We start from the raw sequence: 16,134 nt of genomic DNA on the forward strand, positions 1-16,134 counted from the left end.
TGTCAACATGGAAACCTCAGTTGACTAACTTTCGAACAATTTCAGGGTAGAGAATGGGGACAGGACAGAGAGCAGAGAAGCTAGTGAATAACTCTTCTGAGAGGTTTTGTTCAAGAAAATGGAACTGTAGCTGGATGGGGAAGCATTGTTTATTAGAATGAGGAACACTAGAGCAAGTTTATAGTCTTATACGAATGATCCAATAGGGAGCAAGAATGAGATGGTGTCGGAGAGTGAGGGAATAACAAGGTGGTCTCAGACCAGCAACATTAGCATCTCCTGGAGCCTCTTAGAAAGGGAGACTCCACCTTCACCCCAGACCGACAGCACTGATCCGTGGGTTTAACTAGTCCCCAGGGGAGTGTGTGTGTGTGTGTGTGTGTGTGTGTGTGTGTGTGTGTGTGGTTCTGGAGATTGAACCCAAAGGCATTCTGCCTTTGAGCTACACCCCCAGTCTGATTTACTTCAGGGTCTTACTAGGTTGAGGATAGTCTTACTACTTGCTGAGGCTGTCCTGGAAACTGCGATCCTCCTGTTTCAGCCTCCCAAGTACGGTGATTATAGGCATGAGCCACCATGCCTGGCTCAACCAGGTGATTCTTAATACATAAACTATGAAAATTTAAGCAGAGGAACAATGACCCTGAGAAAGGGAAGAAAGAGAAGTTCTAAAGCAACATGTAATGGGATTTGCCTGTGACAGGAAAAGAAAACATTTTTTTTTTTTTTTTTTTGGTGGTACTGGGGATGGAACCCGGAGGCTTCCTACCTCCGGGCTATACTCCCATACCTATTTTATATTTTATTTGGAAACAGGATCTCACTAAGTTGCTGAAAGCCTCACAAAGTAGCTGAGGCTGCCTTCGAACTTGTGCGATTCTCCTGTCTCTGCCTCCCAAGCCCTAAGATTACAAGCGTGCGCCACCACACCCGGCTCAATATTCTCCATTTTAACAACAGGGAAAAGGGAGATAATGTGTATGGATGCAGAAGGGTTTATAGACTTGGTAGAAAAATGAGGAGGTAATTGCCATCTGATGGCTTCCTATCTGGTCTCAAGAATGAATGACACAGGCAAGGTAAGCTGAAAGTAATAGATGCTGCTAAGAGAAAGAGTGGAGGGGCCCACAAAGTCCAACACAGGATACTTGAGTGAATGGATCTTTCATAGCTGAGCAGGAGTGGAGAAAAATATCACCAACAATGACGAGATAAAAGAATGCCAGGGCAGAGTATTAAATGGTCCCTCTGCACCAGCACTGATATTATGGGTAAAAATGATAGCAATGTACTGTCTTTAAATTTAGCTTCTGCTGACAAGCTTCATGCAAGCATTCAAGGAAGGAGATCTGAACACAGTGCTTCTTTAATATCTGGTCAGTGCTTGCCCACAAACCAGGTTTAATTTTCTCTGGGGTGCTAACTGTAACTGAAATTGGGTCAAGAGGAACTCACTACTCAAGCTGACAAGGGAGCAGTAATCTGACAACCTAATCATCTTTAGAGCACAAAGTGCAGTTTCATGAAGATTTCCAAGAAAAAGAATCATCAATCAATATGATTTTGTGGAACTTGGTGAAGTAAACCATCTGACTGTGTATATCTCCCATTCTGCAAGCTGACCTTTATAATAATCTGATATGAACGACATTAATCATTAAATACAATTGCAGACATTGCTGAATATATATAATCATTTAATTGTGCATCTTCGGCTTTCAGCTTGATGCAAAATAGAGTAATGGAGTGAAAATGTATAACATAGAGTTTCGTGTTTTCTGGCTATTTGACTCATTTTTACTCAAGTGAACACCATCCTACCTTATTTATCCAGTACATAACAGCATCTTCGATATCATAGGGCAGGTCTGTGGCTTGAAAAAAGGCCGAATACTGTTGAGCACATGCAATTACTTTTTCTACACTGACCATTTCCACAGTATAAGCCATCATGAGGGTATCAATCATAGCCAAATGTGCACTCTGAAAATATAAGAGAACAAATAGTTTAAAAATAACACTTAGAAACTGCTGTTTATATATTCTAAAATATTAACATTTCCTAACAAACAGCAATAAAACTAAAGACCATAGAAGACTGGCTTTAGCCAGGCATAATGGCACACACTTATAATCCCACTACTTGGTAGGTTAAGACAGGAGGATCACAGGTTCAAGTCCAGCCTTAGTAACTTAGTAGGATCCTGTTTCTCAAAAAAAAAAAAAAAAAAAATTGGGCTGGGAGTATAGCTCAAGAGATAGCCCCCCAGGTGCAGTCCCCAGTACCACTACTAAAAAGAGAAAAGAAAGCCATGCATGATAAGATGAGCTATCTGAACCAAATTAATCTACTACCCAAGCATTTATTGAAGATCTATGTTATAATACTCATTATCTATTAAACAGATGCTTCATCTTTTCCTGTTTTTGTCTTTGTGAGTGTGGTACTGGGGATGAAACCCAAGAACACGCCACTACTGAGCTACATCCCCAGCTTTTTTTTATTTTAAGAGACAGTTTCTAAGTGCTTTTCCCATTTTTGATAATGTCATAATAATTCATTTATACATGATTTACAATACAATTTATAGACTTCAGAATCACCTTTGACAATCTTTCTTCACTTTTAACATCCACATAGTAAAAATTTATAGATTCTACTTTTGAAATGTCTCTCAAATCTACCCTCCTCTTCATTCTGATTGCCAAGTTCCAGTTTAGACCATAAACATTTCTCACACCTAGACAAAGAAAAAAAGTTTTTTAACTGGTTTTCCTGCTTTCAATTTCTTCGCATCTGAGTCATCTAGCAGAGGACTGTCTTCATATATATATATAAATAACTGTTATATGGTGACCCAAACAGTCCCAACACTAAGAAAGTATGTAAGCTGGGCGTGGTGGCGCAGGCAAGTAATCCCAGCAGTGGGGAGGCTGAGACAGGAGGCTCGTGGTTCGCAGACACCCTCAGCTACTTAGTGAGGCCCTTTACAACTCAGTGAGGCCCTGTTTCAAAATAAAGAATAAGAAATAGGGCTGGGGGTAGCTCGGAGGTAGAATGCCCCTGGGTTCCATCCCCAGTACTGCAAGAAAATAAAGAGAAGGGAAAAAAATTACATAAAGTAGAAAGTGCTCCTCTCCCAGTCCACACTCCTAGCTGGGGACTCCAAGTCTCTGGCTTGTTAGTATTCTTACAAAGAAATTTAATGCACATCCAATAAATATAACATTTATACTGTTTTCTACCTTTGGTATTACAAGCAATGTTATACTACAAACACTGTGTAATTATAAATATCTCCAAGAATAATTCTTAGTTGAGCATCTACTGAATCCAAGGGTAACCACATTTGAAATTCTGATAACCACTAATCTGCTCTCTAGAAAGGTCAGATTAACTTTATTTCCCACCAAGAATGTTATTCACATGCCGACTTCTCCACATTTTTGCCATCCTTATTACTGACCTTTTAATCTATGTCTATATGAAAGTGGAAGACCCCACTCTCACTTGACCTTGCAATCCTCGAGTATTGAGTATTTTTTATGTGGTTAGCAACCATTCGCATTTCTTCTTTGGAAACTGCTTGCTGGCATCCTCTGCCTACTCCTTGCTCCCCTGGGATATTCATCCTAATTGACTTACTAGGCACATTAGTCCTGTCACTCAGGTAGCAAATATTTTCCCCTAGGTTTTCTTGGTAAAATCTGTCCCAATGTTGTGAATTTGGAGTTCATACCAAGTTCACAAAGGTCTTCTGTCATCCTAAGAATACAAAAGTATTGACCTCTGTGCTTTCCTGTTACTTTAAATCCATCTAGAACTGATTTTTGAAGATATTATAAATTAGGAATTAGATGCTTTTTCCAAATCATAGATTACATTATATCATTCTCACATAAAGGCTACCTCATTTCTACATGATGAAGTCTAAACTGCTGAATAGAGATAGAGTTTTTTCTTATTAGTTGGTTTATACCTGAGTCTAGCCTTTTAATCTACCATTTCCTTCCCCAACCTATACTTATTTTTCAAAATATCCACATAAGACTGCTTTTCTTAAAATCTAGGACCAGTTTCCAAGCTTCCACGCCCTGACTTACTGTTGTCCTCCTTACAATATAAACTAAGCCCTGTCATTGGTTTGAATGTTATCATGAAGGTGTTCCTATTCCTTTTCCAATAAAAAAGACTCCTTCATACTAACAAATGAGTACAGATTCTGTGCCGGGTGTAGTGGCCCACGCTTGTAATCCCCGTGCTTGGGAGGCGGGGAGACAGGAGGATCACGCAGGTTCGACCCTGTTTCCAAATAAAATATAAAATAGGTCTGGGAGTGTAGCCTGGAGGTAGAAGGGTTCCATCCCCAGTACCACAAAAAAAAAAAGAGTAGATTCTTACAGACTATTGTTTATGCTTGACTTAAATTCTGAATTAATTATCTGAAGTAGGACGTGGGCACTGGTTATTTTTAGACAGCTCCCCTGATGATGCCAATGAGCAACCAGAATTGAGAACACTGATTTAATTCACCTTTGCACAGTTACCTACACATAACTCTTCTTTCTCTAGGTAGAAAGTAAGACTTTGCAGGGCAAGTATATTATCTTAGTTATCTTACCTAGCAACTTGCAGGGACGGAAGGAAAGAAGTGAGCTTACTGGTCCTATAAACTGAAGAGATCATTTTACTCTGGAGGTTTAGGAAGTGGACTGACTACAGTAAGATAGTGGGTGAGCTGGGTGTGGTGGTGCGTGCCTCAAATCCTAAAACTTGGGAGAAGCACAGGTTCAAAGCCAGCCCCAGCAACTTAGTGGGTCTCTCAGCAACCTAGTGAAACCGTTTCAAAGTATTGAGCCCAGGGGCATTCCACCTCTGAGCTACACTCCCAGCCCTGTTTTGCTTTTATTTTGAAACAAGTTCTTGATAAATTGATGAGAGTCTCACTAGTTGCTGAGGTTGTCCTGGAATCTGCCATCCTCCTGTCTCAGGCTCCCAAGTACTAGGATTACAAGCAAGTGCCACGCCAGCTCACACCTAATTTATGATCTAAAGCACCAGGATCAGGACAGCAAGGGCTAACACTGAATGTCAGGAGCCGTGCACTGCTCTCAGCATGTTACTGTTCACCACCACACAGTTTTCATTATGTGAAGTATGAATCAGTAATGTTTCTAGTATTTCTACTAAAAACATGTAATACAACTGTTGTTATACTTACTTTACAGAGGAGAACACTGTGCAATGAGCTGAAAGGTTACACAGCAAGGAGGAAATGTAGGAATCCAACCCTAGAAGTGTGGCTCCCCTGCCATCACAGAGCACACGGCCGACTTCACTCCAGCCCTACAGCAGGACTCCCAACACTGCAGGCCACAGAGCAGCCGGGGAGCAGCAGTGCACGAGGCCACCAGGTGGCAAGGCAGAGCACACCACGGAGGAGAGCAGGGCAAAAGCTGGTTACAGAAGCAAAAGGAGCCCTACCTGGCATCTTAATAAGAAAGAGATGTTGGTTTCCACACATTATGTGAGGGTTATGTTTTTATCTGCAACCAGTAGCAAAAATAAGTTTTATATATACACATATCCCCCCCCCCCAATACTGGGGATAGAACCCAGGAACATTCTACCTCTGAGCTATACCCCCTGCCCTATCTTTTATTTTTTTGAAACAGGGTCTCACTAAGTTTTTTGCAAAGGGCCTCACTAAGTAGCTGAGGCTGTACACGAACCGTGATCCTCTGGTCTCAGCCTCCCGAATGCTGGGATTACAGGTGTGTGCCACCATGCCCGGCTTAGTCTTTTATTTATTTATTTATTTACATATTTACATATTTATTTATTTATTTATTTATTTATTTATTTATTTATTTATTGTATATCTGGGAATGGAACCCAGGGACATTCTACCTCTGAGCTATACCCCTGGTCCTATATTTTTAGTCTTTTTATTTTTTAATTTTTTTTTTTTTGTGTGGTAGATCTGGGAATGGAACCCAGGAGCATTTGATCTCCAAGCTATCCCCCTACCCTATTTTGTATTCTTTATTTTGAAACAGGGTCTCACTAAGTTGCAGAGGGCCTCACTAAGTAGCTGAGGCTGTCTGCAAACTGCAATCCTGTCTCAGCCTCCCAAATACTGGGATTACAAGCGTGTGCCAGCATACCTGGCTTAGTCTTTTTATTTTTTGAAACAGGGTCTCACTGAGTTGCAAAGGGCCTCACTAAGTAGCTGGGGCTGTCCACGAATAGTGATGCTCTAGTCTCCACCTCCTGAATGCTGAGATTATAAGCTTGTACCACCATGCCCGGCTAATTAGTTAAATTTATGTGTCAGAAATTAAGGCTAAGCTATTAAAGATATGAGAGCTTGTAAAGAAATAAGAGGAGAACTTTTAAGTGTTATAAAATTTTTTATTAAACTGAGTGTGGTGGCTCATGCTTGTAATCCCAGTACTTGGGAGGTAGAGACAGGAGGATTGCAGGTTTGAGGATAGCCTCAGCAAATAGTGAGACTCATTAACCTGGTGAAACCCTGCTTCAAAATAAAAATAAAATAGGGCTGGGAGTGTAGGTCAGAGGTAGAACTTCCCTGGGTTTCAACCCCCAGCTCCTCACCACACACAAAAATTATTAGCCTCATAATTTAAAAAGACAGAAGAAACTCAACTATTACATGGCCTTTATAATTCTTGCATCAAATTTAGACATAACTACAAATATCTAGACAAAACTACAAAAATCTCCTAAATTAAATGCAGGTCTCAGACAAGTATGTAGCACATGCCCACCAGTATTTGGGAGGCGGAGACAGAAGAATCTCACGCTCATGGTCTCAGCAACTCAGCAAGGCTCTCAGCAGCTGGGGGGTATAGCTTAGAGGTAGAATGCCTCTGAGTTCAATTCTCATTACCAAAAAAATAGATGGATGGATGGATGGATGCAGGTCTTAGCCCATCTCATATCTAGAGGACTCAACTATTCCTACCCTCCAAGGATATGGGAGGGAAAGAAGACCTAAATCATAAACATGAAGTATTTTTGAGCTATGCTTATCAGAATATGGCTTTAGAGAGCCGGGCATGGTGGCTCATGCTTGTAATCCCAGTACTTGGGAGGCTGAGACAGGAGGATTGCAGGTTCGCAGCCAGCTGCAATTTAGTGACACCCTGTTTCAAAGTAAAGAATCAAAAATAGGACTGGGAGTGTAGCTCAGAGGTAGAATGCCCCTGGGTTCAATCTCCAGTACTGACCAAAATAATAATAATAATAATAATAATAATAATAATAATAATAATAATAATAATTTAAAAAGGAAAAAAAAGAGAAAAAGAATATGGCTTTAGAGTTAACTCTAGTCAATAATATCCTACATATCATACAGGTTTGCCCTAAGTCTCATTCATCTTTAATTTACATGAAGATAAAAGTAAAATATACTACCAGCCCTGAAGAGGTGGCAGGTCATTTTATGAATGAGGAAACTGGGACTCAGGCTGAACAATCCCCATTTTCTGCATGTGGTCAGCATTAGTAAGCCTCGGCTGGTCTGCTCTTAGGCTCATGCCACTCCCATGCTTCCACGCTTCCTGTATTACCCATAAATCTTTTGTGGTTATTATGTAATATCACTTTGCCAAAGTAAATACTGAATTATAATGTGCTAAATAACTTTATAAACTTTTGGTATTGACAACTCAAAAACTAAGCTAAAACCAAAGACTGCAATATAACATAAAGACCTCACTGTATGAAACTATCTTGGTTTAAAGCTAATAGTTCTAGCTGGGTGTGGTGTCCCACGCTTGTAATCCCAGTGTTTGGGAGACTTGAGACAGGAGGATTGCAGAGGTTCGAAGCAAGCCTCAGCTATTTACTGAGACTCTGTTTCCAAATAAAGTATAAAAAATAGATCTGGGAGTATAGCCCAGAGGTAGAAAAGCTCCTGGGTTCCTACCTTCAGTACCACCACCACCAAAAAAAAAAAAAAAAACCCAAACTAATAGTTCTGCCACAAGACTATACAGGTAAAAGTCTTGCTACTGGTCTGTAGGTAAGTCTGCTACTGTCCTTGGCTCAGCCAAACCAGGGGTTGCTTACTGCTAACCTGTCAAGAACTATCTTCCTTCCTCTCAAAACTAAAATTGCAATTCTAAGCCAGGTGTGGTGGTGTGCACTTGTAATCCCAGCTTTTGGGAGGCTGAGACAGGAGAATCGCGGTTTGCAGACAACCTCAGCTACTATTTAGTGAGGCCCTTTGCAACTCAGTCAGACCCTGTTTCAAAACAAAGAACAAAAATAGGGCTGGGGATATGGCTTGGAGGTAGAGTGCCCTGCATTCAATCCCCAGTACCACAAAAAAAAAAAAAAAAAAAGATCCAACTACTTATTTTAGTTGTTTATCTACAATGTTAAAAGACAGAATAGGTGATATGGGAATAAAAATTTCTTAGAAAAATTATTTTCAATCATAATGTCTGTGCCTTTTATAATAAAGAAAAGTTATATCAAAAAATCTACCTATCAAAAGTGGGTCAGGGGTAGGGATCGGGTAGGGGCTAACTGGGCGATGCGTGCATGTATGTCTACAAAAGTTTGTATCCCACTATGATGTATGAATACAGTGCACACACACACAAAAAAAAAAGGTGGGTCAGTCCAAGGAACAGAAAACATTTTTGTGGAACTGTAAATTGAACCCAGAGGCATTCTACCTATGAGTTACACTCCCAGCCCTATTTTATTTTTTATTTTGAAACAGGGTCTCACTAAATTATAGAGGCACACAAGATTGCTGAATTGGCGGTAAACCTGCAATCCTCCTGTCTCAGCCTCCCAAGTACTAAGATTACAGGCATCTGCCACCAGCTAAAAACATACATTTTATATATATTTTTTGTGGTACTTAGGATGGAACTCAGGTGCATTCTAGCTCTAAGCTACACTTCCAGCCCCATTTTATTTTTTTATTTGGAAACAGGGTATCCCTAAATTGTAGAGGGCCTCACTGAATTCCTGAGCCTGGCCACAAACCTATAATCCTCTAGTCTCTGCCTCTTAAGTACTAGGATTAAATGTGTGTCGTCACGCCCGGCTTAAAAACATACATTTTTGGGGGGAGCGGGTGTGTGTGTGTGTGTGTGTGTAGGGATGAACCCAGAGGCATTTGACCTCCGAGCTACACCCCCTGCCCTATTTTTTTATTCTTTATTTTGAAACCGGGTCTGAGTTGCAGAGGGCCTCACTAAGTAGCTGAGGCTGTCCTCAAACCACGATCCTCTGGTCTCAGCCTCCTGAATGCTGGGATTACAAGCTTGCGCCACCAAGCCAGGCTAAAAAACATACATAAACTTAGGGAGGCCCTTAGCAACCTAGCAAGGCCTGTTTCAAAATAAAAAATAAAAAATGGTTTGGGGTAGCCGGGCATGGTGGCACACCCTTGTAATCCCAGCATTTAGGAAGCTGAGACAGGAGGATAGTGGTTCGAGGATAGCCTTAGCTACTACTTAGAGAGGGCCTTTGCAACTCAGTGAGACCTTGTTAAAAAAAAAAAAGTGACTTCCATCTTATTCAAAACACCTCTTTCTTGAGATTAAAAATCCTGACAGTATGGCATGCCTTTAAACAAAGGGCCACCCCAAACTGACATGTCTATTAAAATACATGAATGAAATATAGAGAGCAAGTGAAAAGGATGGTCATTAGCATGTGACTACGGTCACGTGGAGATTACCTAGCTGGTATTCAAGGCAGCCCAATTGTTAGGGAGCGATACACAATAAAGCGGTGAAGTTCTCTCTACTCTTCTAAGCATAGTGAACATCTAAGTTTCACTTCATTTACACTGGGCAAATTTAAAAACCACACTATTCAACAGCAAAGTGTTTTTAAGTTAATGTTAAATGAAACTAATGTTAAGATTTACCGCAACAGAGTGTGGTGGCGCACGCTTGTAATCCCAGCATTTGGGAGGCTGAGACAGGAGAAATGTGGTTTGCAGCCAGCCTTAGTGAGGTCTTTTGCAACTCAGTGAGACCCTGTTTCAAAATAAAGAATAAAAAATAGGGCGGGAGGTGTTGCTCAGAGGTAGAACCCCCCTGGGTTCCATCCCCAATACCGAAAAAAAAAAAAAATTTACTGCAAAATTAATTTACACAATAAATAGCACAGCTTAAACATCTAACAAAATGCATGGCCCAGAACAATGGAAGATACTGTTTCCTGAGGAGGTTCACTGACTTTGTCTAGACTACATTTAACCTTAAAATGTAAGTTAAAAATGTTTAAGTGTGGCTATTCTGGCAAGACGCATACAGGAATTAAATATTAGTAGCCAAATGAATATAATAAACACAGTTAACAAAGGTTCCAAATATAGCTGACCATAAAAAAGTACTGACCTCAAACCCTGAAGACTGACTCATTCAATCCCTAGAGAGGGGCCCAAGAACATCACAGCCACACAAGATTAACCTTTCTACAGCACATTTCTAAACACATCACCCTTCCATCGCATGCCTTCAGTGACTTCCCAGGGCCTACCGAACAAATCCTAAATTATTTAATAATATTCAAGTTCTTCGAGATCTTAAAATAATCACTCGTTCCAGGTCTTATATCTACTTTTCTATATAAATCCTAGGCAGCACAAGTTAAAAGCAAAGACTATGAAGAGTTCCAGGTTGAATCCTCATTCTATCGCCTACTACCTAATCTTTGGGAAATTCCTACTTTATCTGTGCTTTAATACACTCATCTGGCCGGCCATGGTGGTGCACGCTTGTAATCCCAGCGTTCAATCCCAGCATTCGGGAGGCTGAGACAGAAGGACTGCGGTTCGTGGACAGCCTCAGCTACTTAGCGAGGCGCTTTGCAACTCAGTGAGACCCTGTTTCAAAATAAAAAATAAAAAACAGGGCTGAGGGTGTAGCTCAGAGGTAGAATGACCCCTGGGTTCCACCACCAGTACCGCAAAAAAAAAAAGTAATACTCTCATCTGCAATGAGGTGACAGCAACAGTACAAGGTGGGTTTTGTTTTGTGTCTGTGATACTGGGGACAGAACTCACAAGCATTCCACCTTCAAGCTACACCCTTGGCCCGATTTTATTTATTATTTGGAAATACGGTCTTGCTAGATTTATCAGAGTCTCAGTACTTACTGAGGCTATTCTAGAATCTGCAATCCTGTCTCCGCCTCTCAAGTACTGGGATTACAGATGTGAGCCACCACGCCCCGCCAGTACAAAGCGTTCTGTGCCACAGAAATGACAGGACTTAACTAGACACAGGGGCACAGCAACTCGGGAGGCTGAGGAAAGACAAGAGATTTGAGGATAGCATGGGCAACTCTACCAAGAACCTGCCTTACATTTAAAAATAAAAGGCTGGCCGTGGTGGAGCACGCTTGTAATCCTAGTACTTGGGAGGCTGAGACAGGAGGATTGCAGGTTCAAGGCCAGCCTCAGCTATTAGTGAGGCCCTCTGCAACTGAGACCCTGTTTCAAAAATAAAGAATAAAAAATAGGGCTGGAGGTGTAGCATGGAGGTAGAATGCCCCTGGGTTTCATCTCTAGCACTGCAAGGGGAAAAAAAGGGAAGGTGGATGGGAGTATATCTCAGAAGCAGAATACCCCTGGGTTCAATTCCTAGCACTTCAAGTGGGGGGAAAAAATAGTTTGTGGATGTAGCTCAGTGGCTGACTGCACTGGGTTCCATCTTCAGGACAGGGAAGTAGGGGTGGGGGTCACCATAACATATCAAAAAAGTTAGGGATAGTACGTTGTAAAAGTCAGAATCATAATGACAACTTCTTTCCTAAATAAATAAATAAATAAATAAATAAAGCCAGGAGGTTATAAGAGGATCTCATGCCTGAAACAGGAGTATCCAATGTCTGCTTGCCCAAGGACATAGGTATGATCCCAGCATTCACAATCACAAAAGATTTAAAAAGGATACCACAGCCTTATATAAAATGTACTCCTGCAAGGATATCTGCCCCAAAAGGGTCTCTAATCTTAGACTGATGACACCCTTGTCATTAATTCTTATAAGCCAAGGATTTGCTTCAAAATACGATGTAATCCTCTTCATTTTGTCTTTGAAAACTTCTACCGGCCACAACCCCCTGAACATGCACATAGTTTATCATGGATTAAATATATCCACTCCAATACTACTCCCAAATAAACTTTTTTTTCAGGGGGGGTGATACTGGGGATTAAACCCAGGAGCATTTTACTTCTGAGCTCCACCCCAAGCCCTTTTTTATTTCTTGTGTTGAAAGATCTCTTGTCTCAGTCTCCCAGGTACTAGGATTACAAGCGTGTACCACCACGTCTGCTCTTAACTAATCTTTTTCTCTGTATATTACTTAGGGTGACAAAACGTTTTGGGTCACTTCTTTGTGTGTGCGCTTTTACTGGTGCATTATCTTCTTGCATCATATTGTGAATCACGTTGACAGTAACACACATGCACGTGCTCTTGGTGCCGCCCCCACTCCAAGTCATCTCTAAGTAAGTTCAAACACTGAGACATCAATTGCTAGGTATAAATTCAAGTGCTCTTGGCTTCTTAAATTCTACAGAAGAGCCGGGCGTGGTGGCGCACGCTTGTAATCCCCGCGCTTGGGAAGCTGAGACAGGAGGATCGCATGGGTTCAAAGCCAGCCTCAGCTACTTAGTGAGGCTCTCAGCAGCTTAGTAAGACCCTGTTTCCAAATAAAATATAAAAAAGGTCTGGGAGTATAGCCTGGAGGTAGGAAGCCCTGGGTTCCACCCCTAGTACCACCAAAAAATAAATAAATAAATAAATAAATAAAAATTAAAAATTAAAAAAATAAAAACTGCCCTGAGAAGCACGTTTCTAGAAATTATGAAATATATATTCATAAATTGTTGGTCTATAACAATTCAAGAGTGTTTCCTTCTTAGGTCTTCATTAAAAATTAATACTAGGACCTGGGGCTCGGTGGCAGAGCATTTGCCTACCATGTGTGAGGCTCTGAGTTCAAACTTCAGGACTGGGGGGAAAATAAAAAAAGAAATGAAACTTAAGATTACCAAGAGTTAAGAGTTAAAAATTCTAACTAATATATGTAGCTCTATATGCAAATAAGAAAATTAAGATGTGTTTTTATTAGAGAAAACTACAAAAGGCACGAAAAGTATTATTTTTTTAAGAAAAAAGTAAGCCAGTTGTGGTGGCACAAGTCTGTAATTCCAGTAGCTAGAGGCTGAGACAGGAGATCTGCAGGTTCAAGGATAGTTTCAACATAGGGAGACTATAAGTAACCTAGCCAGACCTTGTTTCCAAACAAAAATAAAAAGGGCTAAGGGGTAGCTCAGGGGTACAATGCCCATGTTTACATGAGGGCTGTTTTTTTTTTTTTAAAACAAGATTGTTTATTTTCAAAATGTAAATTAGAGAACAGAAATAGAAGCAAGGCAGAAAGGAAATAATAACTAGGAGATGTGAAGGCAATTATAAGGGTATATTTCTGGTAAGAAAAATTAAAAACAAAAATAACTTTTCTGTATTAAAGTAGAATGATTGGCTTGTTCCAGAGCAGAAAGAAAAAAAATAAGAGGGCAAAATAAAAGTTTAAGCAGGTCACAAAGGGTCTGAGCAGGTCATAACGGATTTGTGAAGGACAGATCTTCTAAAATAAATCCAACAAACTTGCATTCTATATCCTAGAAAGTTTTTTCTTTGTTGAAATTGATAAAAAAAAATTCTAAAATTTATATGGAAATGTAGAACCTAGAATAATGAAAAGAATCTAGAATAATTAAAATTGTGTGGCCATGAGATTTGCCTATAGAATAGTTTATGACATAAAATCTGAAGATAATCCTTAAATGTCAATGTTATCATTTATTTTTATATTTTCCCCCAATAAATATTATATCAGCTAGGCATGGTGGCGCATGCTTGTAATCCCAGCATACAATCTCAGGGTGGCTGAGCTGAGACAGGAGGATCAGTTTGCAGCCAGCTGCAGCTTAGTGAGGCCCTCTGCAACTCAGTGAGACCCTGTTTCAAAATAAAGCATAAAATATAAGGCTGGGGATGAAGCTTGGGGGCAGAATGCCCCTCGGTTCACTCCCAGTGCCACAAGAAAATAAAATATTAATTAATACTTTAAGTAACCAGTGGAATTGGTAATTGGCTATCAGAGCCACCAAGACCATAAAACATGGGGTTTATAAAGACAGAGTAAAGTAGACAATTATTTCTAATAAGTCAAGATTTAACTATAAAACATGTATTTTCCAAGTGTCCTACCCAGAGTGACCTGGGCAAGATTTCTTTTTCTTTTTCTTTTTTTTTTTCCCCCCCGGTCTGGGGATGGAAACCAGGGGCATTCTACCTCTGAGCTACACCCCCTGCCCAATTTTTTTATTCTTTATTTTGAAACAGGGTCTCCATAAGTTGCAAAGGGCCTGTTCTCAAACCGCAATCCTCTGGTCTCAGCCTCCCAAATGCTGGGTTTATAAGCATGCGCCACCACGCCCGGCTAGATTTATTTTTCTGATACTTTATATGTGGCAGCTTAGGCCTGTCCACCATCACTCAACATAACTGCTGCTGCCTTATGCCAACAATGTAAGATGATAACTATGCTCTTTCATTTGCTAACCAATCTGACATTCCTAGTGTATTTTAACTAGTCACACATGTCCTACTTCCAAAGATGTTTGTATTTTTTAGCTTTCCAGATTTGAAAGTTTTCCAGGCATATTTGGTTCTGTGCCAAAAACTGTGCTTCAAATTAAAAAAAGTTACATAAAATACACTGAAATATATTCTATCACATAAAAATTACAATCAGTAGAAGCTCCAGTTAACACTCAAAAAAAAAATGCTTAAAAGGAAATTTGTCAGCAAATTTCTTTTCAGCTGGGTGTGTATGAAGAATGTGCCTATCGGCACAGCTTTACCAGGAGAGACAAGACACAAGACCATGACACAGTTGTTGCTGCTCTCAGATCTGCTTCCACCACCCAGTCCAACTTCATTTCCCAACACTGTCCAGCAAAGTGAAACCTCAAGGTCCTGATAGTCTCTGAGGTAAGTCGCCATACCAGAGTTTTACAAACTACAAAGTGGTGCAACATGAGAATCATAGGTTAGAGACCAGATTCAGCAACCTAGTGAGAGACCCTGTTTCAAAACAAAAAATAAAAAGGGCTAGGGGTGTTAGCTTAGGGGTAGAATGCCTCTGGGTTCAATCTCCAATGAGGACACACACACACACACACACACACACACACACACACAGCAAGAAGGAGGTTCAGAAGAGCAGAGCACAGCCAGCCATAGCAGACACTTAACAGCATGTATGAAGTAGGATCCGCTGCACTCCAACCTACCAAGTGTCTAGAAGTCATCATTTTTTTTCAATTATCACGAGTTGGCAAGCAACACCCGGATTAACATGCTGCAGGGGTAGAGCTAAGAAATCAAACTTTACCTAAGTCATGACCTCACAGTCTCTACGTAGACACTAGCGCTACCATGAAAAGTAAAGGGTAACTCTCAGTACATGTGGGAGTTACTTCACTCACTTAAGTAGTTGGCAGGAAAACATACGCTTACCTGAAAAGAGTTTGAATATATGAACCAGTGTGATAGGATGGGTGCTAGTCAGCCATAAAGCACTTTCCTTTTCTTTCTTTTCTTTTTTCTGTGTGTGTGTGTGTGTGTGTGTGTGTGTGTGTGTGTGTGTGTGGTGCTAGGGTGGGTCTAGGGATGAAACCTAGGGGCCTTCTACCTCTGAGCTACATGCCCAGTACTATTTTTTTTGAAGCAGGATCTTACTAGGTTGATGAGAGTCTCACTACTTGCTGAGGCTGTCTGTGAACCTGTGATCCTCCTGTCTCAGCCTCCCAAGTATTGGGATTACAGGTGTATACTACCACACCCAGCTGCTTATAAGTAAAAAATGATCTGGTGTCATTCTCAAGAATTGCTTCTATATTGCAGCCGCGCATGATGGCGCATGCTTGTAATCCCATGTTTTTGATAAAATGTCAAAATATCCCAGGAATTTCTGAACCTGTCTGCCTCAACATTTAATTTTTTATGAAAAAACTGAATTTTCCATTTTTATTTCAAAACCGTGAG

General features: G+C 40.5%; 1 protein-coding gene across 4 annotated transcripts in view; it reads right to left on the reverse strand.

Annotated features, from left to right (window-relative positions):
- Positions 1–16,134, reverse strand: part of CAMSAP2 (calmodulin regulated spectrin associated protein family member 2) — a gene marked incomplete at both ends in the record, with an annotated part of 109,627 nt that overhangs the window by 49,634 nt on the left and 43,859 nt on the right. For all 4 annotated transcript variants that reach the window (XM_080698347.1, XM_080698345.1, XM_080698346.1 and 1 more), the window contains one exon: positions 1,822–1,983. In XM_080698347.1, coding sequence (XP_080554473.1) covers positions 1,822–1,983 — 162 coding nt within the window. The remainder of the gene's footprint in view (positions 1–1,821; positions 1,984–16,134) is intronic.

This window comes from Muscardinus avellanarius (assembly GCF_963383645.1).
Source record: "Muscardinus avellanarius genome assembly, chromosome: 7".
Taxonomy (NCBI): domain Eukaryota; kingdom Metazoa; phylum Chordata; class Mammalia; order Rodentia; family Gliridae; genus Muscardinus; species Muscardinus avellanarius.